The sequence below is a fragment of the Apteryx rowi genome, unplaced genomic scaffold, assembly GCF_003343035.1.
Source record: "Apteryx rowi isolate R43461 unplaced genomic scaffold, aptRow1 scaffold_444, whole genome shotgun sequence".
NCBI classification, from domain to species: Eukaryota; Metazoa; Chordata; class Aves; order Apterygiformes; family Apterygidae; genus Apteryx; species Apteryx rowi.
This window is the reverse complement of record NW_020450699.1, coordinates 81,448-105,426: the sequence shown is the minus strand read 5'-3', so window position 1 is coordinate 105,426 and position 23,979 is coordinate 81,448. Positions and strand designations below refer to the sequence as shown.

The following is a 23,979-nucleotide window of genomic DNA, read 5'->3' as shown; positions in this document are numbered from 1 at the left end:
TGAAAATATGATTGTATCTGAAACAAGAAATACCGAAAGTCACAGAGGGAGGAGTTTGTTTGTTTTGGCTGGTGAGTTCTTGGAGTTTTATCTTAATAAAACTTATCACAAAGTTCTTTTCCACTGATCTGAAATTTAGCAGTTTCTTTATGGAGCATCATGGAAATTAGCCAACAAAATGAAAGAAGGTAAACATACACACAAATCACTTAAAACTACAATTGACACAACTTTTTGTTCCCACGCAAAGACTCATACTGCAGTACTGAGCAGTTTTATAAAAATCATTTTGCTCATTATTTCTGTTTCTCTGTCAAACAGCATAAGAAACAAGGCGGAAGCTACAGGTAAGATTTTCTGGAGAGGAAATCCTGTTTACTTTCTTATAAAGCCAGGGAACAGGGTAGAAAACATCAGCTCACATTGTCACCCAGCAGTGAAGAGGAAGAGAGTACTGGGTCACTCTTAGGTGGTGGTGGGAAGGAGGCAGAGTAGATGAAGGAATCATGAGATCAGCTGTGATGGAGTAAGTGAGTGAAAAACAATGGAAGTGGGTTGGCTTCATTGCAGAAGACGGAGACAGGGAATTATCCCAAATCAATGACAGATGAAAGCAAAAAGTGCTGCAGTCTTCCTCTTTCAATATAAGATGGTAGGAAGAAAGGGAGTCTAATTTCAAAGAAAGCCCCATTTTGATGCACCAGTCTCATGAAGTTTTGTGACAGATCAGTCAAGCTCCCTGGACTTCAGCAGCAACTGAAATAATCCAGCAGAGTGTATGGTTCTAGCTACTCATCTGTTTTCACTTGTCAGAAGAGACAATTTTCTCTTCTGCATTTGAAGTCAATAAGGTGAACACCAGACAACTGAGATATGCTCCAGTAAACTTGTTACTAAGACCACAAAGATGTCCTCAAATTCAGGTGTTTCCCATAGACTGCATGGTGTTTTGCAAACCTTGCCTAGCAGCAACACAAAGCTGTTGTATCCTTCACTTTCGCTTCCCCCAGCTCTCTATCATAAACTAAGTGTTTACTTATGGTCATGTTCTCCCTACTAACCTTCCACAAATTTTCTGATATTCTGGGCAAGACTTCGGACACTGCTGGGAAGGTTCCAAGGGTCTTGCTTAATGTGCAGTCGTAGCCTCTTTGGACAGCTAAGCTTTGGTTCCATTTCCTGCTGAAACTCTAAGCAAAGAAAAAAAAAAAAAAAAAAAAACTCTCTGTTTAAGCCCTGTGAGAAAGCCAAAGTAAGATATTATTTCTTCCTAAATGTTTTCACACATCAAGGAGGTGTCATCTTTTCTGACTCTATTTGTCTTAAAATGAGGGTGACAGGTCTAATGTAGTCATCTAAGCTCCCTACTTAGTCAAAGGAGAGAGACAGTAGCGTTCCCAAACACGATTCTCTCTGAATTAGAACATAAGATAGAAGGTGCCTGTCTCCAGTTAGTGAGAGGGAAGCTAGACCTGTTAGAGGCAAATGTAGGAAAAATTAATCCAATCCTAAAGGTATTGATGATCTTTTGAAATTGTATCTTGATCGTTGCTACCTATAAGCTTTTTATATAATTTAATTCACTATAGAATTATTTAAAGAAAAAACAGTTTAGACAGGGACAGTTCAATTAATGTGCAAGTCCAACTTGCAGTAGAGAATAAGCTTCAACAAAAAACTCAGAAAAATAATCTTAATACAAAATTGCTTACTGCTTTTCAACTTAGTCTATCCCTCAAATCATTGAAAGTGTTCCTTGTACATGAAGACAGTTAAGACTGTGAATAAAGGCTTGTCCATATCTTGTGCCTAACTGAACATTCACTACAAGGATACATTTTGTTGTAGGAGACTGCCAGGTATTCAATCTGAAACAATGAGAAACACTCATGCTCTATATTCATTCCCATTATCTTGGTCCCAAAACAGGAAAAGGGGGGGGGGGGGAAGAGGAGGCTATGCTGGCTTCCACGCAAACTCCTTGAGGGGGAAGTACATGAGATTTTGTAAGGCAAGATAATTGGTGTACAATAATTATGCACTATTTGCTTCAATAGTATTTTGCCTATTTACAAAAGCTTATAGATGGCCAGAAGGCAGACCTTCATTAGTTTTCTTTGCCAAAAGGCATATGCAGGGTCCACTAAACCCACTGTACAATTATACATATTAACCATACAACATTTATTCTCCCACTGAATTTTTATTTTTTTAACTCAGTTCACTAAAAGAAGTCCCTGTCACTTTTCATCATAATCTTATGTATAAATAAGTCCCTGGTGATAGATATTCTTACTTAAGCAACTAGATAACTGTTAGCAGAATATCTGAAATTACATGTAGGATTTTTTTTTATAACAGTCAATAATACTTATAAGTTTTTAATTGGTATCAATATTACTATGAATATAAACTTACATTTGCAAATGATTTATGAAACAGCTTCACAAATAAAATATCTGCAAAAATACTACAAATATGGCAGTAATTAAATAAATTAGAAATTACTTCAATAGTTGAGACAAAAATGAAGTAAAAACTCCTGCAATACATAAAACCTGCTTCTTGCTTCAAAACCTCAGCAATTCTATGGTCAGTTCAGTCTATGATTTAAAGCTGACTTTCCAAGAAACCTGAAATATTTATATACATCGTGCAATGAATGTGTAAGAAAAAAGTTTTCAGCTAAAACTACTAAGATCTACTTAACAAAAATTTCAAAGAGCAATTATGGCAGAATGTGACAATAATCAAAATCAGTTCTTTAACACCCAGCTTAAAGAGTATACAGCCATATCCATATGCCCTTTCTCCCTGTGAGCCACCTTTTGCCTGTGATAGATAGGTTTAAATGTTACCTTGCAGGCCTCGACCTGGTGTAAAGTATTTTGTCTGTTCAAAGGCCCTCACCACAGCTGGTCCTTTCAGAAGATTGACAATTGAATCTACCTGTGGGGATCAAAGCTCTGTGAGCACAATGTTCTCTTTACAGCAATGATTAGAAATTCTTTCTTTAAGAAATAGGGACTAGTGAAAAAGCAGCTTTGGATTCCTTCTTACCTAGTGGCTGTAGTTAAAACTCAAGACTAGAGAATGTTAGACTAAATCTAAATCTTGTTTAATTCAGTAGTTTTGAACCATTTACAGAGAACAGAAGGACAAGGAATAAGTACATACCATCCAAGGAAACAGTGGACAGCAAAAGTAAAAAGAAAAAGAAGTATTTGCTATAGATATATTAGCTCATACATGGACATTAGTATTAAATCTAAGAAAAATAATCTCATACTTGACCAAAAAGATGCTCCAAACAGCTATGGAGCTTGTCCTGTTTATCGTGAGAGATTCGAACACTTATGGGAAGCTCATCACCTGAAAAATATTTTAAAATTAAAAATTGTTTAGAAGTTTCGGTGTATTTTCCAGAATCTTTACAGCTTGGATAATCTGCTGTGCACAAACACTGACACATAGGCTTTCATGGAATATATCCACTACGGCTGTAGGCACAGAAACAAAGGCCTGGTAAAATATTATCCAGAATCCTATGGCATGCAACTGTTCTCCCTATGTATTTTGCATTGAAGAGTCACTGGATAAAATACAGAAACAATTTGTAGAGAAACAGTACAGGATTCTTTTGTGCTGGATAGCAACCTAACCACCAGACTAGATAGCTAAGTAGTCTAAATCTGTAAACATTCACCATAACTTTTTAACAGGGACTGACGTTTCAGTACTTTAACAAAAATACAGCATCCAAATGCTGTATCTGATATGAAGCTGTAAGTAGCATATAGAGAACCATTTCATAAGACAGCACAAAGGAGAGGAGCTCTCTTATGTCACTGACTTCATTCACTTGCTCTCTCAGACAACCACATCACCTGAACTCTTTTACAAGCTGACCAAATTTGAGCTTAAAACTTTTCTTCCACTTTGCTGTTGCAGTGATAGGTAACAAGCAGCCACTTGATAATTTTTAATCCAAATGTATTTGGGGTCAGTCTGGACTCATTTTTCTTATGTCAGTGAGACACTTAAATAGCGCTTTTCTCTCCATGTTTTTTTAGCTCCCTCAGATGTCCTTACAGCCAGTAGTTATAACCCTTCTCAGGCTTTTTATTTTAACAGATGGGGAGCACAGTGCAGAAGAGTCCTGATCTGGAGTTAATCAGGTCAGCTTTGGAACTAGAAGAAAATTAAGTCATTAAGAGAGTGGGAGTTTAACTGAGTGGCAGTATTTATTAACTTAAACACTGTAGCTGGGCTCGGCTAGCACAGATATATTGTTCTAGACACCTCAGCTGGTACCTCAGCATGATGCTGCACAAGGACATACCATCTCATTTGTATCCCATGTTGAAGATAAAGGCTTTAAATCTCCTCATCTATTAATGGTTCTTCATCTTCACCATTTTCCTGTGTATCTGCTCCATTCTACATGCATCATTTCTTGAAAATAGAATTTTCGAGACTAGACTGACTAGAACTGCATAATTCACATGGTTTCTCAGCTGTCTTATATAGTGTCATTAATATTTTACTATCTCAGTCGAAATACCTCTCCTGATACAACCAGGGGTAAAATTTTCCTTCTCTAAGGCTGTCTCAGTGGTGGCTCATATTCAACAAATATGCCCAGTTCTTTCTTTTCGTAAGTCATTCCCAAATGATAAACTCTCAGCTTAGAACAAATATTTTTATTATTAATAGTCCCCAAGTACATGACCTTGTACTACACGCAGTTAAATCCCATCTCATTTCTATTAGCAGCTGCATTTATTTAAATTCAATTTGTCATGGCATAAACAAGAATGTGCTTCCATACGGTCTCACATTCCTTCCTACAAATATACACAAATGTATCCTGCATCCTGGTGCTGTCTGGGAGAGCATTCCATACTTACCTAAAAAGCTCCTTACTCTGTGCCATATAATGCATTCTCAAGGTCAAGGCATGAAAGTGGTTAAAACCAGACCTTCTCCAAGAGCTCTAACTAATTCAGCCTATTTACAGACGTTCTGGAATGTTGGCTCTCTTTCATAGAGGGACTCTTAAATGCAGCACTAGCTAAGCAGAAACAAAATGATACACTTCTATTACCAGGGACAAGGCACTTTTAAAACAAAAACAGTGAAACTGCTGGGCAACTGAAAAGAATAAAACAGAATAAAAGGAACTGATGACAGATTATAGCTGACTTTTCTAAACATACCTGAATCCATTTCATCACTGTGAAAGTATGAACTGCACTGACTGCTACAAATGCTGGTGAATGAGGCAATGGAGTTCCTGTTGCTATTGCAGTCACTTGGGAAAAAAAAAAAAAAAAAAAAGAGAGAGACATAAAGTCATGTTCTTTAACACAGGTTCTGTATCAAAGCTTTGGAAATTCTTTTCTATTCTGCCTTTTTATTTTAATGATGAGATGGTCCTTATAATTCTTTATCAGCAATTAAATTTAGGCTATCATATAATTTGCAGTCCTGGTTTGACTCAGAGGATCAGACTCCCAAAATAGATGATTCAATTGTTTCCCTTCACTTTGTATGTGAACAGGTACTCGCAGACTGAAAATATACATTTTCAGTGCAAAACAACCAACTTTTCTTACACACATAACAGTTTTTGAAGTTATGGCCTCAAATGTTTTAATAACACCACATTTAAATTCTGCAGTCCTAGTCTTCCTAATACACATACTCCTAATACAAATCACAGTCTTCTGGTTTATGACTTGCTAACTAGAGTTCATAACAACTTTAGAAGAGACTTGATCCACTTCAGTAGCAAAAAAACAGCCCCCCAAACTATTTTGCCCTGGCAGCCAAAATATAGCTTATGGTCCCATCTCTTCCGACTGTTCGCTGTGTAAGAGATGTATAGATATTCACATCTGTGACTTCACTGCAAATTTTCACACATACAAAATTTCGCCCACATTGGTTTAGTAAGGAGATTTGAGGGTTAAAATGCGTATGGAGAAAAGAACAGGTGAGGAGGAGCTAATCTTAGGGTATGAATATTTCTATTTTTGCTGCTGTAGATATTACACTCATTCACCTCATCTTTTCTCTCAAAAATAGATTATTCTGTACAGAAAATAGATGGACAACATAACTACTTCTACAGCATAAACAGAGTAAAACATATCCTTTTGTACTAAAAATCCTATCAAGATAAATTTAAATTCAAAGTCTTCAACAGTGAGTGATTTAGCCACTTCATGAAGATCGTTTGGTTTCAGCACAAGGAACTTTGCACATTAAGGCAATTAACCAGCAGAGGGAGTCTTAAAAACCCAAGATAATGTCTAAAAATATACCTAAAGCACAACTATATGAAGTGGTCTGGTTCTGTTTTTATGAACCATACGTAACATAGCATATATATCTATACACCAAGGTACACATCTTTATATTTAACATATAGTGCTGCAGGTATATATGTACCCAAGAGGTCTCCTAGTTGTCTCTTTCTGTAAAAATAGAAGTGATTTTTTTGGCATACTGAGTTACACTTTGTGGATAAGGTATACATTTTGGACCTGCAGCCAACTATATAAGTGAATGGGGAAAACGTTTTAACAGTAGCAAGATGATATAATTATGATCATATCTATTAAATGGGTGAAAAGACATCAGTAACTGCATGTTCCTAACAAAGGGTGAACAGTCCCAAGGAGTATTAAGAATTTCTGGCTGGATATTAAGAAACATTAAGAAATGTTTTCTAAATCTATTTGCTTAGGAAAGTCTCTAAAGGGAAGATGAAGGTCACTCAAAACTGGATTGTGCAAAGCATGAGAAAATAAAACACAGGAAAATGAGAAACAGATCAGACATAACTACTTAGCTATATCATTCTCTGGTTTTATGGTGTTGTATTGTAAGGTTTAGAATGAGACTACAACACCAGATGAAAGCATTCTAACAATTAAAATTAACCTACTAGTTCCGATAATATCCCTAACAGCATATTGGGATCTGTCGATTTTAAGTATTGCCTGAAGTAATTATTTAAACAAAATTAAGAAAACAAAATTCAATCTCACTCTAGCAGGCATTCTAAACTCACAGATTTTATCAATTTTCTGCACACAAATCCTAAATTTTATTATTCCTAAACAGGCAGAGTGGACTACAAAGGACACGGACTACAAAGTGGAATCAAAACAAAGGGATGTTTTAAACAAAAGGTCAATCACATGCTAGAATTGCATCTTCTTTCTCCAGATACAAATCTTGTACCAACTGGGAATTTCACAAATTCCCAAATTTTGCAAGCCCAGGCCAGTTCCTGCACAGTTGGTTTGACACATCCTGGACATGCAGAAACTCCTAAATGCACTTCAGCTGGAACTGCACTTTGCTTGTGTCCACCTTGCTTGGAATGAGATGGAATTAATGTGTGGAAATCATCCCTAGATTTATTTCTGTTCAAATTTATACACATATTTCTGTTCCCACCTCTGACAAAGAGTTCATATTTGTCTTGCTGCCGTACTCAAATATTATCTCATGAAAGAAATCTCAGCAACATAGGGTTCTGTAGAAAAGCTTCGACCCTATTGGGATTTACTTCCTGAGCATAATAATGCACCATAATAATGAACAAATAATGAACCCTTATTTTACTTGCAGCTAAAATTTTAATTTAGATTTTATTTCAAGTGTACTTAATCAATTCTTCTTTCTAAGCAACAGAAAAATGATCTTTATGTTTAATTACTTCTTTCTTTTAAAAATTGTTTGTATTTTAATTCAAAGTAAATGTAATGCATTATAAATTCTATAGATGCAATGATGCTACAGTTGGAAGAAGACAGGGAATATATATTGAAGATCAGATTATTTTTTTCTTAAACCAGCAAGAGTGGTAGCTTTGGCATCTGGCTTTCCATGGCAGATATTTGGGTTCTTTTGGGGGAATATCCTAAAATAAACCATTTCTCTGTTTTATATAAGACTCAAGGATAACCTAACAGAAAGCTTTACAGCTCTGGCTGCGATAGCCTGTAAAAGTTAAGGAAACTGAGATCTAATAAGTAGTCTGTAATCATAAGTAAAAGAGAAAGTTTATTTTATACATCTTGTAACACATCTTGATGCTAGTTATTCCTCTGCTAGAGACGTTAGAATCATCATATTTTGATATGCCTCATGACCACTTGAAGGTCTAAAACTCCACAGGTTTGATTCATTTGACAGACAAATGCAAATATTATTAGTAAAGTTACCTGTAAGAATCCCTGTTGCTGATGGTGTCATGACCAGAATCTTCCTGTTCATCACCTGTCACGCTGAAACAGACCTTCTTTCCATTCCTTTCTCCCTTTTCATTATCACTGTCTGCCGGTATTAAAGGCTCAGGTGTTTTACGTTCTGATTTGGGAGAATATGTTATTGAAGAAAGAAGGCTGTGAGATAAAAAAGGGGGGGGGGAGTAAAAAAATACATATTTTTCAAAAGTGAACTGCCAACAGGATAACATTTTTAATCAACATCCTCCAACAAAATAATGTAATGTTTCTTTGTTATTATTATTCTGCAATATGTGAAGAGAACATCTTAATTCAGTCCATATCTATTGGAAACAAAGGGAAAAAGGACACGTTCTGCTATTAAAAAGCATAACAAATTATTGAATCATGCTTTAATCAGTGAAACTCATTAGCATTACTAAATACTCAATCTGGTATTAATGCAACGATTCTTCTTAGCGGAGAAATGTAGCACGTTTGAACACTTGGGGTCACATTTTTACATCAACGTAAATATGGTTAAGCATGAACCTTGTACCTTTCTGTACAAATCAAGAAAATAAACCAAAGAAACTATTTTTCTGTGAAAAACTTGCATTTTCTTAATTGCTACTGTGTGAAATATACCTGCCTGCACCACAAGCTTACTAAGGCATTTTAAGAAACATTATAACTGCACCTGTGTATTTCCAAATATTCAAAAGGTCTAGCCGCTCTCACTAGTAAAACCGATAATTAATCTACAAGCTTCTGTGAAGCTTTCTGATGCAAAAGAACCATATTCTAGAGCAATTAACTCATACTGAGAATGAGATATTCTAATTTGCTTTTAAGATCAGAATAGCTAATATGGACAATTTTACTTTAATCCCTATTACTCAAACTCTCCAGTACAATGAGGTTTTCAAACTAGTATTTGAATTTGAAAGGTAGATTTTTCATTCAAAAAGTGCTTTCTAAATTGTCATTTTTCACTGAAATCAGGAGACACTGAATTTAACTCTTTAAGTACCTAGACACAGTAATAGGGTTTTTCTAACATAGGAGCTGTCAGAATGGTCAGGGTTTGCAAATACTTTACTTCAGACCAAATACATAGCAGAGCTCAAATAGATGTTAAATCGTGAAGAGGAATTTCTGGAGATGCGTAATTTTTGTAAATAGAAATGCTGCCCTTAATTTTATGAAACGATAGCATTCAGAATTCCTTCCTTTACTCTTTTTTCTCACCATACATACTAGTGATGTTATATTATCCATGGCGGGGACTTCTGATTTTAAGCGTTTTAGAGTTCTATCCTAATTTTGTGGGGCTCTGCCTGTTGAACTAACTAGTTCCTAATCCTAACAAAGTGACAATTTACTTAATAATTTTGTTCAGCCACAGTTACCTCAGTACCAAGCTATGACTTTCTCTACTACTCTGACATAGATATTCTACAGGAAAGCAACATGATTCTAACCTGTTCTTGAAAGTTGCAGTTTCCGGACTCAGAACAGTGGCATTTTGTCTACAAAACAAAGGTGTTTTCTACAATGTTCAACTATAACATTTTTGAGTATAAACAATTTCCTGAATCTCAGTAACGGACAGAGATTTAAGTAAAAAATTAAGAAATCATACACTTTGGAAACACAATAGGGTTGGATTTCATATTATATAGCAATGAACACATAATTCAGACAGTATATCAGGCTCTCTCTCATTGAAATCATGTCCTGATAGATGTTAACATAGGCTCTGACATTAACTTTAGGGAAATAAGGATAATAATCAAAGCTTTTTAACAAACCATTTGATCAGTTCTGCATAGCTTTCCAGATAAGAGCTAATAGGAAAAAGACAGATGCAAATTTTTATACTGCATATAGGAAAAGGTACTTATCCGATATCTTAAAATAGATAATCTTATGATAGATATCTTAAGACAGATAATAAGATATTATCTATAAAAAAGTATAATTTTTCTGGACTTTCAACCCACCCATCGCTAGACAGACAGCCACCTTTTGGGCCACATTATGCCTTAAAGGTTTTTAAGTTTCATACCAGTGTGAAATCACAACTCGGTTCTTCTCCATCACATAAGATGCCTGTTAGTAGGATAAGTATGGAAAGGAAGATGGGTCACACAGTTTACTGCAGTGTTCAGGTTTGATCCACCTGCTCAATCAGACATGTTCTTGAACACGTCCTAAAACAAATGTGCTATGAAATGTAGATCTTAGACTTGTAAAACTGATTGCCAATAGAATTTTCTGATCATTAATATACAGAATGGGGCTCTCAAGGAGATCAGTAAAAATTCACAGCAGATCATTCTAACAATGCTCTTAAAAACAACTGTCCACTTCAGGATATCCTTACAGTGCTGCTTGCTGGAAGATAAGAGGAGATAAGGACAAGGATTAATCTATACTTTTCCTTTTTCTTGTATTCCTGTTATCATCCTGTTTTGTGAAAGAAAAGTGGACTTTGGTCTGATCCATTCTGGTATTTCTCATGCATTTTGTTGTTGTAAGCAATAATCAAGTGTAAGAAACAGATAACAAAGTAATGAATTTCAATTTCAGCTGCTGAAATCACCTTCCCCTGACTAATTATTCATCAAGATACAAACAGACTATTATATCCTGTTCTTTTAAGTGACTGTTTAGTCAGTGCTGCCAAGATCTCAGTGGAAGACTGATGAAGGTAGCTGGATCCTTTCATAAAGGAGCTTTTCACTTTCTCCCTGCAGGCAGGCTCTTTTTCCAAGGAAGATCTTTTTTTCTGAACTATTATGAACCAAAGCTGGAACTTTGGATAACAGTTCTGGAGCTGCTTATTCCTGAGGTCAGTAAAGTGCCTTAGAAACCTGATTCAGGGACTCTAAAGCACATGAACACAAAGGTGGTCTCAAAATACCACAGTAATCATGCTTACTTTAATTTTTAAAAAATTGTTTTTTAACAAAGCATTTGCACATCATATTTTCTTAGAGATGGGTCCACCCCAAAGCAAATTTTATTTTATGTCCATCTCTCTTTCCATTAAAATGACAAATTTAAAGCTTAAGCAAAAAAAAAAAAATTCCCATGTAGAACTAATACGTATGTAATCCTAATCAACACAGTTTTAAAAATGTATCAGAAGCAAACAAAACCCACTATAGTCCTTCAAGACATTAATAATGGATAGCCGCAGGCAGTAACAAAAAAACATGCAATAAGTGAGCTGCCCTGCCTTTTGCTTACTCCATGCAAACTCAGAAGATGTTCAAGCCTCTTGTATGCCCCCAGCAGGCATCTTTCCAAAAAGCACCTAGGATCCTGAGAACACATTTTGGCTGCACGTCAACCAAGGATACAACAAAAAGTCACCATATAGAAAACAACTTGAAGAAGCACTTATTTCTGTGTAACACCTAGCATCAGTGGTTGACATCTTTCTCAATAATGATACTAAGGAAGTACTGTGATGCTGTTAAAAATTCACGAACAAGGAGTCAGTGGCGCTTTGAGAGGCTGTAGGAAGGGGATTTTTGCATCTATCTCTCTTCATCAGTACTTCTTTTTCAAACCAATCTCACCAAGGAGTCATGATGAAACTTCTTATGAAGATAATGCTAAGATTACACAACCCTCTCTTACGCATTTCCATCCCACAATCCACAAGCCCCTACAGATCTGTTTTTTCGGTAAAACACACTTGTTCTTCAGTTCTCTTTCCCCCAATAATAGATAGGAGAGGTTGGGTAGATAGCACTGCCACTAGATTTTGGGGGTTGAGAGACAGACCAGCACTGACTTCATATAAATATTTCTGAATAAAGCACAGTTATTTGATTATTCTTGTATTGTCTTTTTTTCCCTTTGTAGTCCTAACACTTCTCTCAAGATTTAATTAATAGCTGTAACTGTGTCCTAATATAGTACACCATGTACTGCTTAACTGCTCACACCCAGATAGTCCCAGCTTCCCTCTTTCCTGTTCAACTCTTTTAAGTAGGTCCCTTGGGTACGCTGTTCCTGTATAGAACTGCTTCCCTCCACAATCATTATACACAGGTACTCCACTCAAAGTCTGTGAGGAATGAAGCAGTAAAAGTCTGAGTCTTAGAATTGTAAAAGGTGAATTTTGCTAAATAAATCTGTGCACTTTGTGCAAGCTCTGCTACCAGGTCAGTGTCTAAGAACTTTATGAAGGAATAAAAAGTTAACCCAGCCTCCCTTCTGTTTACTTTCACAACTGTGTGACTCACAAAATGAACATATTTGTAGGGATAGCATATTTGCATGTGTATGAAAGAAAGGCTCAGAAGTTCCTGTGCTTTTACATCGCTAACTCAAGGGAGTAAAACCAAAAGGAGTGACAGACTGATAACTGAAAATTCCTGAAATATTGCCTGAATTTCCATATAACTTACTGGCTTCAAGAGAATTGACAATATAGACTTCATAGAAAATCATTTCTTTAGCATAACCAAGCACTGAAAATATATTAAATTTGATCAATTGTCTTCATCTTTAGCATGATTAATTAGCAGAAGTACTTAAAAAAAAGGCACAGAAAGCAATGCTTTCTTTTAAAAATTTCAGGCCTTAAAGTATTATAGTAATACTATTACAGTTTTGCAATACATTACTTATATTGCTATTACAATACCAGAAAAAAATTCACTATTCAGAAATAATTATAAATGGCCAAATCATTGTACAGACTTCAGAACAAATGGAGAAGCAGTGATACACCTCACTTTCCAAAACTGGAGTTCATGAAAGATTGACTTTTAAACTTTAACATTTCTGTTATTGATATTTTTAAAAAGAATCACTTCTGACATTTGCATGACATATGGGATTCTTCAAAACTGAAAGACCTATCAAAGACCTATCATCCTTCTTCATCTTCGTTCCAAGAGAGCTAATAGCCTAGCGATCAGCACACTTACCTCACAACTGGAAAATTAACTTTTAAACCCCTGTCCTAAATTAAGTGGAACTGTGATGTGACTCTGGATCTCCCGCATTCAGGCCTGATCACTCAAGAGTATCTCTCCCTAGGCCTAGTGTCCTTCATTAAAGTCAATCTGTTTTCAAAAAAATGTCTAATAAATTAATAATCTTCCTAAGGAAAAAAGGCCTTGCCTGCAGATTCACCTCCAGGACTACCTACAGATTCACCTCCAGGACTAGTCAGCAATACTAGATAAGTTAAATAAAAGCTATTTTTTGTACCTCTGCCCTTTGTTTCCTTTCCTAGTGAAATCTTAGATGACATGTGGGTCTCATACTCCTCTCACCTCAAAATTATTAGAATTTCCACATTCTAGAGAAATGCTACAAAACTTAAGTGGAAAAAAATCAGGGGCACTGGAAAAAGAAAAGAAAAAAGTTTAATATTATCTACACTTAAATTTTTTGCCTTATTGCAGTTCTGTCTGAAGTCAACATTGATCCCACACTACCTGCACAGAAAGGATATCCACATTTATCAGTATCTTCAGTGGAAAAACTAAAAAGTCCAAATGGTAACATTTACTTACTCATCTATCTGACAGACACATGTTTCCACCTCTTTCAGTGCCGCTTGCAATTTGAGTAACAATTTCTGATAGACATCCTGTGTTTCTAAATCTTCTTCTTTTAAAAGGTACCTCAGACCATGGCCCTCTTGCTGGCCAAGAGACTGTCCTGAGGGGGCAGCCATGGTGGTAATAGTATGCTGAACATAAATCATGGGATTCAGTTTACCTGGGAATAACCCAAACAAGGTTACATCAGTATCTTTTTTCAACATAAATTTTGAAGTGAGTAAAATAACTAATAGAAGTTGAAATACTTTCCTGCTTAAAACATTACGTAATTATGTAATTTTGCATATTATTTTGCTTATCAAAGCCAAGTTATTCTAGGAAAGAATGTGAAGTTACGACTATTTTTTATTAAGTTTTAATGTAAACTTAAATATTGAAAATGCATCATTCTTAGTTTTAGTATTTGGGACATCCACCTCAGCCAGTTACATTTTAAGACTGCATATCAGAAGCAGTGGAAGTGTTTCTCAAGCTCACCTCACTTACCTTGATCAGTGTTTTTATTTTCTTTTTCATGTGAAGAATGTTTTCTGCTGTCTAACTGAACACCAAAGGCACTACCAAGCGAAGTTGAGGTTTTAGGGTAAGAGACCTCCATCACATTGATATGGCAATTGGTTGGACAGAAATCACTGCTGTGAAGTGGTGAAATCTTTGACTTAGCTTGTTTGAAGGTAGGCCAAGCTCTGTTTTTTAATACTCTTGAAAACTAGAAGCGAGAAGGAAAACAAATTTTTGATTAACAGTTTTTGACATGTCCACACTTGCTTGACAAAACTTGGGCACCTGACTAGAAAACAAACATTTGAAATACTTCAGGCATCCTAGACCTAGAGGAGCCCCAGGCTAGATTAGACTTCATAATTTCCATCTTTCTCTATAAAGTAAAGAAAAAATATTTCCCATTTTAGATTTTTTGGATTTGGGTTTTTGAAATGAATGATCCATTTTGCAAATGTAAATAGCCCTCTAATAAGGGGAGTGAATTAATTTTCCTTTGAACCTAATAAAATATTACACTTTTCCTGAGGAGGAAGTCTAGAAATTCTCTACGATCCAGTGCTGTACATAGATATTTTCAAGTGAATGTCTAACAAAAATTTCTGAAACCTTTGCCTGAGGCTATAATAAAGACAGAATTGGAAGCTATGAATTTTGAATTTCATACACTGAGAGGACAAAGATAAGAGATTACAGCATAAAAATTGCAAACACCATATTTTGCAGACTGCAACAGTCCGCCACCTCTTCTCTCACCCATATATCTTCTCAGCAATGATGAAGGCATTTTTATTTCTTTTCACTTTTATGGTCTTCCTTATAGCACCTGAATTTTTGTGCACACTCCTGAACAGACTTAGAATTATTTAGTTTTTAATGAGATGATGTCAATCCAAAATGGCAAAGACTGACCTGTGATAGATTAGGGCAGTAAGAAAATATGCCAACTTTAGAATCATGAAACTCATTAGATAAGGCTTTCTTACTGGAAAATGAGTTTGTCACCCTGTGCACCAGAAGTTTCTGAATGGACAAAGAACAGTTATTTTGCTTCTACAACTTTCCTCCTAATCAACTGAAGTTCTGTCCTTTGTCCACTCCCAGAAGCATCATTTTCTCCCTGTCCTAAGAAGTGTTACTTCACAGAACTGTACCTTTGGCAACTCTGATCATGAATCTACCGTGAATAGAATAAATGACAGAGTTTTGTCAGTCACAGGGAGAATTTCTGCAAAAATGTGTGTTCCTTCCAATGCAATTTGATATTAGGGAAGAATTTCTTGGAAAAAGCCATAATCAGCTACAAGTCAATGGTATTTTAATCACAGTATCTCTCCAGTCAAAATCCTGCACAGACCTATGTTACTACCTCAGTTGTGGAGCATAGCTCACGCATAAGAACATTTTCAAAGTTAACTTGAGAAAGTTTCTTCTCTACTAAATGTCAGTATAAATTCAATCAGGTTTCAGCTAACACTTCAGTTGAATAAAGGTGTATTGCCTCTAAGTAATAACAGGCTTTGGGGCTGGGTTTTAAATTTGCGTTCATTTTAATGACACATAACTTTACCCCGATGAACACTTCTGTACAACTGACTGATAAATTGCATTTAAACATTTATATTAGAACAAGATCTGGAAGATTACAGGAAATCCAATTATGGAATTGTTTCAAGGCTGAAGAATGTACAAGTAGTTAAAAAGGGCACTAAGGACACTTAACGATGAAAATGTTCTTGCAAGCAGTACATATTTCACATTTGAATCTCCCACACACCCTGTTCCACAGAGACCAAATGCCTGGCTACGATTTAATCAGGTCATAAGTCAGGCCCCAAATTCTTCTCATTTACGTGTTGAGAAACATCTGGGACTCCTGGCACTGGACTCAACCATGAGCAAAATGTTCTGATAATAAGAACAGGAACTGCAGAAAGCTACTGGGTTTCTATTTATAGAATTCTGACTTTCACAGTGAAACCAACAGCCAAGCTACGCTCAGGCATTCGGAAAGACTTCTGTTACTATGGTTACCTTTACCTTGCCAAGAAAGGGACATATATATTCCTGAAATTTATTGCATTATTAATGGTCATTAAGATACTAACTGTAAAACTATTAATTTTTGAGAAAATGAGCTTGAGACTTTTAAAAGCGCAGTTTATATCAGTAGTATCTGTTGCTAGACAGTGTTAGCACTATGGAAACTTCCTCACGGCTGTTCATTTCACATCCAGCGTAGCACAATAAAATTTCATTTATTGTCTTGGACTCTTGTAAAGAGACTGTACATCAAGCTCAAAATTTTTGGTGTTAGGAAAGGTATAAACACACCTACATGTTACTCTAAATATACTTTTCTGAATGTTAAAACTAATGAATATGCTTTTAAAAAAAAGTATTTTGATTTTGACCTGATTTTGACAAACCACAGAGGTTTATAACTTAGGCAAACATCTGAGAGCCTGGATGTTTAGCAATGTTTATCTGCCATATCAGAATCCTTTTGATGTCTCCCTCTGCCACCAAATTCCTTTGTTTATTCCAGTTCTTGTTAGGGAGCACAAGAGCACTCTGAAAAGTCTTTGGAAAGCAGCTCCTTGGCCTTGGTCCCTTACTGAAGTATCCCTACAGGCTTCTCTCCTTTTCCCTTGGAAAACAAGGAAACATTCTGTGTTCCTTTCCCCCCACCTTTTAGAACTGTGTGAAGTTTCTACAGTAAACCTCTTCTTTTCTTTTTTTTCTTTTTCTTTTTTTCTTTTTAATTTTTGCATAGTGGTTCTCAGAACAGATCAATTTGTAGATGCCGCAACTCAAATCATGAACTGAGATGACACAGGGCAGAGCCAGTCCTAAGTGGCAGTTTCAGGACTAGTTCAAACTAGCTCCAAATTCCTAATAATTAGGTTGTATGGCAGAGGAAGCAGCGGCTAGGATGAGAGACTAAGTCTGCATTAACAAATTGACAAACAGCCAATTAATTTATGCCCTGCTTAGCTAGACAATCATAGAGAGATATACTGACAGTAGCTAAAGGTCATACTCCAGCTATTTATTCACTCATATCTCACTAATCTAGATCTTGGATGTATGAAAGTCAGCACCTTCCACTTATTTCTGTATTATAATGCTTTATTAAGCCAAGTTAATCTAACAATGTACAGAGCCATTACTTTTAATAATCATGCTAGAAAAAAATCATACCAATTTGAAGGGCATGAATAAAAGATGAATAAAAGGCTAACAATTTGATATTTAAAATTAAGATTCATTAGAAGAAAAAATTAATTCCGCTGCTATTGTTTCATTTTTGGGTAACATCTGCAAATTCACTGAGTATTGGTTTAAAGCATTTACAAGAATGTTAGGCCTTTTGTGGGAAATATGCAGTTGACTGTATCCACAACTAAACACCACAAACAAGAAAGGTTATGATCTAGCCTGTGTCTAAAAAGGGATAATAGAGCACAGTTTAAAAACATAATTTATGCAGTTATACAGTTTAGTCATTCATGCCTCATAATAGCTAAACTTTCAGCCACATTTCTATCACTGCAGTAGACATTTTGAAGAGTATTTCAAACTGTACTACTTTTGCCTGTTTTTCCCCTAAAAGACAAATATCAGCAAACTACAGATGTGGTGGTCATACCTTTTTATAACTAGAGATCCTTCGGTAGATATGCTCAATTTTCTCACTGCAAATGACACTGAATTTACTCTGAAGCTCAGTGGGGATTACTTCATTTAAGGAATTCAGGCTGTTGCAATTCTGCACAAAATGCTCATCGCTTTTTGCCAGTGCTTCGAGAATCTACAATAATAAAAACAAAAGCAGTAAATTGTGAAATAAGATTACTAAGATAACTCCTTACTTATCATCCCTTATAATTAAAGCTGGAAAGGCTGACAATCAGTGGCCTTTTAAAATTACAGATAATGCTGCATAACAAAAATGAATGAAACTTGGGAAGCAAAGATTTATTTAAATTTATCTCTGGGAAAAGTTACATCAATAACAAGTATTTTCACTTGGCTTCTTGCGACCTTATCTGAGAATGGATTTACTAATAACTGCCTACTGATGTAACCGAATGGCTCACCTGAAATACATCTTCTGCTGTACTTACCTGAATATTATATATTATGAAAAGGTGATGAAACAACTGCAATACTTGTAGCAAAACTGATCTGGCAATATATGAAATACTAACCCATTGAAAAAAGCATACAAGAATATTGAGTGCTATCTTTTTGTATGCCCGGTGTATATATATACCAGAAATATATTAGGATTTAATATCCTCATCTGTAGTATACTCCAAATAGTTAAGAATCAGAGCACAATCTACTCCACATGCCAGCTTACAGAGTACAAAGAGAGTACAAGACACTACTTACATTAAGAAAGCACTGCATTAAAGATTTCTGAGTGCTTAAAACCCAAACTTATGATTTTGGCCTTGATCTGGTCTGGACCCTGATGCTGACTCCCTGCCACGCACCGCGCAACTGGTCTGTACTTTCTAGGGCAGGCCCACCAGTTTTACTTAGTTGCTGTCTGTTCCTCATTTGAATCAGGTCAGAAAAAACACACAGTTCATCATGGATGGTTATGAAAAGTTATAAAAGTTGAGCTGTCTTTCTGCATCTGTGATTTTGCAAATGTGTGTTCCTGCGTATACAGAGCTTGCTTTTACTTTAAGACACAAAAAAGACAGATGTCCTGGTACTTCTGTTACTCTCCCTGAAACAAATTAAAGTGGCACACGCAATTCTGATGAGATTAAGGAATATTTGGAAACTACAGCCTACCTTCAAAAAGATCTGACATTACAATGAGTTTTTGACCTTCTTTGAAGTTTTATTTGATAATTAAAAAAAAGGGGGGAGGGAGAGGAAGGAGGGAACACTTTTCAGTTCTTTCTTATTTGTTCAGTTTAGAAGCTCAATTTATAACCACACCATAACTTATTTTGCTTCCTGAGTACACAATCATTCTTCAAAATGTCAGAGGGACAAAGGTGACCCACAATTATGATATTAAGTGAAATACATATAATCCAAAGAATCAGATGTTACTTCATTGTTATTAAGCAGAATAAAAATTAATACATACAAAAATTGCTTCATACCTTTGCAGTCAAGCTGAAAAAACCCTTTGGTTCAACCATTTTCTCTAACACATGGCATTTTATTCCAGCTGTGCTGTCATACTCATAAACCACTCCATACTCCAGATGAACATTGTCAACAGTCAGACTCACATGATCTTTCTTCCCATCAATTATTGCCATAGTGTTAAACTTGTCAATTACCTCTAAAATAAAGAAAATAACACAATCAATTGAGAGGAGTGTTGGCCATTAAACAAAAGAAAAAGGACACAGGCAACATTTCTAGAAATGGGGATGCGCTCACTGTTCTATTTAAAAACGGACACCAACTACCAGCTGAATGATTTACAATCAGAAAGCCAGGAGGTTTATGGCTGCTAAAATACGAGACTGATGAGCATAAGCATGAACAGACAATTTCATGAAGTTTAAGAAGCAAGAACAAACAAGTTACAAAAGTCTCCCTTTATAAACAGTTACTGTTGAAGGAAAATAATTCAATTTTACTTATAATGTAGAGAAGTAAAAAAGCAACAAAAGAACTGGAAAGCTGAGAAGCTGTAAATAAACCAGAAGAAAATGACCATGAACGAATTTACCTTCAGAAATGCAACAATGTCAGCATTTACCCAGAGAACAAAAATACAAGCTACCTGTTAACCATCTCTTTAATTATCATCTTTATAGATGCAGATGAATCCAGCTTTTTCTAAATGTGAATTGCTTGCAAATAATCTGAAGGATAGCTGATTTGTTATTTTTCATTCAGTACAGTCACTAACTCATCTAATTTAGCATTAAATAATTACTACCAGTGAAAATAAATCAGATAATTCCTAGGATTGTGCACTCTACGAATGAAAAATAACCAGATTTTTCCTAAAGTATCATAGAAGCTTTTTCTTGAAATTGGGAGTCCAACAATTTTCAGAGGACAGAAGGTTAAATTTACATCTTCAGAATACATAAAAGAATTGCAAATCCCTATGTGAAACAAATCTTATAGTCTGCTTGTAGTTTCCTCCCTGAAAACAAAAACACTGCCTGTATTTTGCTTGCTACTACACCAACATTCTGACCAGTGACAAAATAAAATAAAGCATCACATACCTTCCACTTTGCAGTCAAAGGCATCTCCTCCATCATCTCCAGAGGGCTTAGTATTTGTTTTCTGAAGATCTTCCTGTGCACTTTCAATGCTGTTGTAAACCCACTGTATAGAATCTTGCTAAAGAACAGAAAAAAAGAAAGACATAGGAAAAACTTTGCAAGTGCAACCTAGAGCAATTTTTTTGCTGCTTTTAAACATGAAATAGTTACTGTAATTCCCTAAGCATTATCAGCTTTACTGCTTTCAGAGCTCCAAGTTAAAAATAATAATATTTTGAAAATAACAGAAAAGTTTGGCTTTATCTAAAGCCATCTGAAGCATTTAATCAATTTACTTTTTTATTTCAGCATACACTGTCCTGAAACAGTATGAAATCCCTGACAGCATTGCTTTCATCAGTTTTATGTCCCAGCCAAAAATAACTTAAGACATTTCTAAACCAAATTATATATTGAAAAAAAAGACAGAAAATAATGAAAAAATAAGAAAGAAAATTTTTACTTCACTAAATTTGCCACGCATCCACAGGACTAGCATAGATTATGGAATAACCAGGTTAAGTAGACCTAATATACTTTTGGCTATCACCCACTTGTCCCTAGCAACAAGAATATACACTGCAACCCTCACTACTTGTATTTGCCTTTATAACAGTTATTTTATTATATCTGCTTTATTTTTTCCCCCAGCTTAGCGAAAAACAAAAAAGGACAGAATGCTTTTCTCAGGCCGCAAAGCCCAGCATCTTATGCAACTGAGTCAGTCATGAGCACAGGAATGGTGGCTTGGTCACACGGCCTACAAAGACATCATGTGGCAACCTTACATCATATTCTCTCTCCCCCCGCCCTTATTCACACATATGCCCATCACACATACACCATCCAAGAGGCATCCCTAGCATCCCCGTCAAATAACCAGATGGGCATTTAATCCCCTTAAGGTAACCTGACACATTCATTTGCTTTCACCACAGGAGCAGATACACTCTCACCATCACAAGGTCCACATCAAGACACTCTCCCAGCTTACTGGAGGCATATGCTCATGTCTGAGCAGCCCTCAGGGAAGCGGGCTGCATGAAGTGTTCTGCCTGCCTACATCTAGTTCACCAACTGCACATGAGCCACTGCTGCTCGAACACAAGCAGTATAGCAAGGGTTGTAGAGCTGTTTGACAGAAGTGTCTGGCTCCAGATGAGACCATCTAAGATAGAGATCTGCTTTTTTCACAAAATTTCATCTTTATCATTATGGAAGGGGGACAATCAGATGCTTATATATTACATATATTATATATACTTACATGTAGATGCATATGTGTGTGTGTATATATATATCCTAGCACTGTATAGGGCCTATCAAATATGTCATCTACAGAATACTCTTCCTCTTATACCTCACAAAATGTCTGACAGTCAGCTAATCAATCCCTCTCCAATAACTACAGCAGAATAAATGACACTTTTGACTATTCTGGAACCACAGTCTTTAGAAATAAGTTTGTGAAACAGAATTCAAAGTTAAGCAAGAATGACAAAAGTATAAGCTGAATGTTATGATTTTCACGCAAAATGCCAAGTACATCATATTATGCTTTGCTAATGTACAATATTAACCCATTATCTTTAACCCATGAATCACAGATAACTGTAAATTTTTGCTTGATTTGAGATGCAAATTCTCTCTAGGTTTCCTCGATTCAGCTGTGCCTTATTTTTTCACTCAAAGGCATTGAAATGTTTTAAAAAGGGAGCTGAACTTTCAGAGCTTTCTGTTGATTGCTGGAACGTACCTGTGCACGAGCCAGTCAACAGAAATGATTTTGAATCCCACCCCTCTTTGTAAATACATCTGAAAGCTGCTGCTTATTTATGGAGTCTTATACAGGTTTGTTATATATGTGGGCAGCATTAAGCATTACTACCTAACAGATCTGGATTGTGTCAAAGGACCCCTTACTTGGATCAACAAACATAGAAGGGTTTCCTTTGCTTCTTGATTCATATTTAACATGGCCTAAAACAAGGACTAGCTTCAAGTTAAACTGGAAGTCACTGTTTCAAAAGTTATTACAAGATATAATGCAATATAATCTGCAGCAATGTTCTCCAAAAGCATTATACAAAACATAAACTAAGCATAAATCTGTTACAGCATGATTAGTACCACTGCAAAGAAACTGTGCGTAATTTCATGGAGCAAAACCTGCTTTAAACTTTCTTCCTCCAGACAAGACAGAAAGAATATAAACACTTTCCAAGAGAAGTTACACAGTAACAATATAGTATATTCACACACTAACAACATGAATCTGAAATGAAGCTTCATACTCCAGGCACGCAGGGAAATTCCACACACTGTAAAGTGAACCACACAGAAAACAGAACAGGATTCCCTTTCAACTATGCAACAGCAGACCACAGGAGAGACTGCAATATTCCTATTAATGAAATGATGGACTAATGCATCATGCTTACAAAATAAGAGAAATCCATAGTCATCTTCCAAATAATTAAAATCCAAGATTTCTGAATAGGAAATGAAATTCTAGATATCTTGACTCCAGTGGGAATACTGCCATTTATTTATTTCAGTCTAGACAGGAATTCTCCCATAGCATTTGATAGCATTATATTTTAAATGAAAGTTTTCTTATAAATTCTTCTCAATTTGAGGATTTTAGTTATTTGTAGTTAGCTGAACCTAATCAGCTCCTTTTTTATATTGAAAGAAATACTCAGCATAGAAAAAATAGTGTAAATATTCCAACATATTACACAAATGGAAGAAAAATCATACAGGGCAGTTTCACATGTCAAGGCATGCATGCTAGCCAACCACTGCTTTTTGGATGTCACTAACCTCTGTAGCTACTCCACACTTGCACAACAGTTAAAACACATCTGGTGTTCTAGCCAGTTTTCATATCCCTAGACAAAGCACCCTCTTTACCACAGCACACCTTTCTTTAAAGAATAGGTGAGCTCTGTCTTGATCTGTTAAATAACAACTTCAGTTCTGTGTTAGAGTTAAAAAAAAAAAAAATCCAGACAGACATTTTCATGAATCCCTTTTGCAAGATACAGTTCAAACTAACTCTTATTTACAATGCTTATCTCATATCAGTGCAGTAGGTATGGGAGAAGGATTTCACACTTGATTTTAATTGGATTTTTCTTAAATAACATGCACTGGAAGACTTTGTGAAGTTAATTAATGATACTGGTTCACAGTTTATGAAAAATTTGCAGGAACTTGGAAAAATTACATTATGGAATCCTGCTGATTTTGGTTTTCTTTCTTATAGTTTCTGTGTCTTGGAAGCCACGGGATTTTATTGTAAACTGAAAGTGAAAAAATCAAAACAAAACTTGCATACTTATATTAAAAAAGGAAAATTCT

General features: G+C 35.7%; 1 protein-coding gene across 1 annotated transcript in view; it reads right to left on the bottom strand.

Annotated features, from left to right (window-relative positions):
* PREX2 (phosphatidylinositol-3,4,5-trisphosphate dependent Rac exchange factor 2) overlaps positions 1-23,979 on the bottom strand; it is a 142,057-nt gene that overhangs the window by 67,988 nt on the left and 50,090 nt on the right. The window contains exons 21-30 of the mRNA XM_026076953.1: positions 20,575-20,692; positions 19,483-19,667; positions 18,000-18,161; positions 14,333-14,555; positions 13,796-14,003; positions 8,244-8,423; positions 5,220-5,314; positions 3,290-3,372; positions 2,859-2,949; positions 1,062-1,190 (exon numbers count right to left, since the gene is read on the bottom strand). Coding sequence (XP_025932738.1) covers positions 1,062-1,190; positions 2,859-2,949; positions 3,290-3,372; positions 5,220-5,314; positions 8,244-8,423; positions 13,796-14,003; positions 14,333-14,555; positions 18,000-18,161; positions 19,483-19,667; positions 20,575-20,692 — 1,474 coding nt within the window. The remainder of the gene's footprint in view (positions 1-1,061; positions 1,191-2,858; positions 2,950-3,289; positions 3,373-5,219; positions 5,315-8,243; positions 8,424-13,795; positions 14,004-14,332; positions 14,556-17,999; positions 18,162-19,482; positions 19,668-20,574; positions 20,693-23,979) is intronic.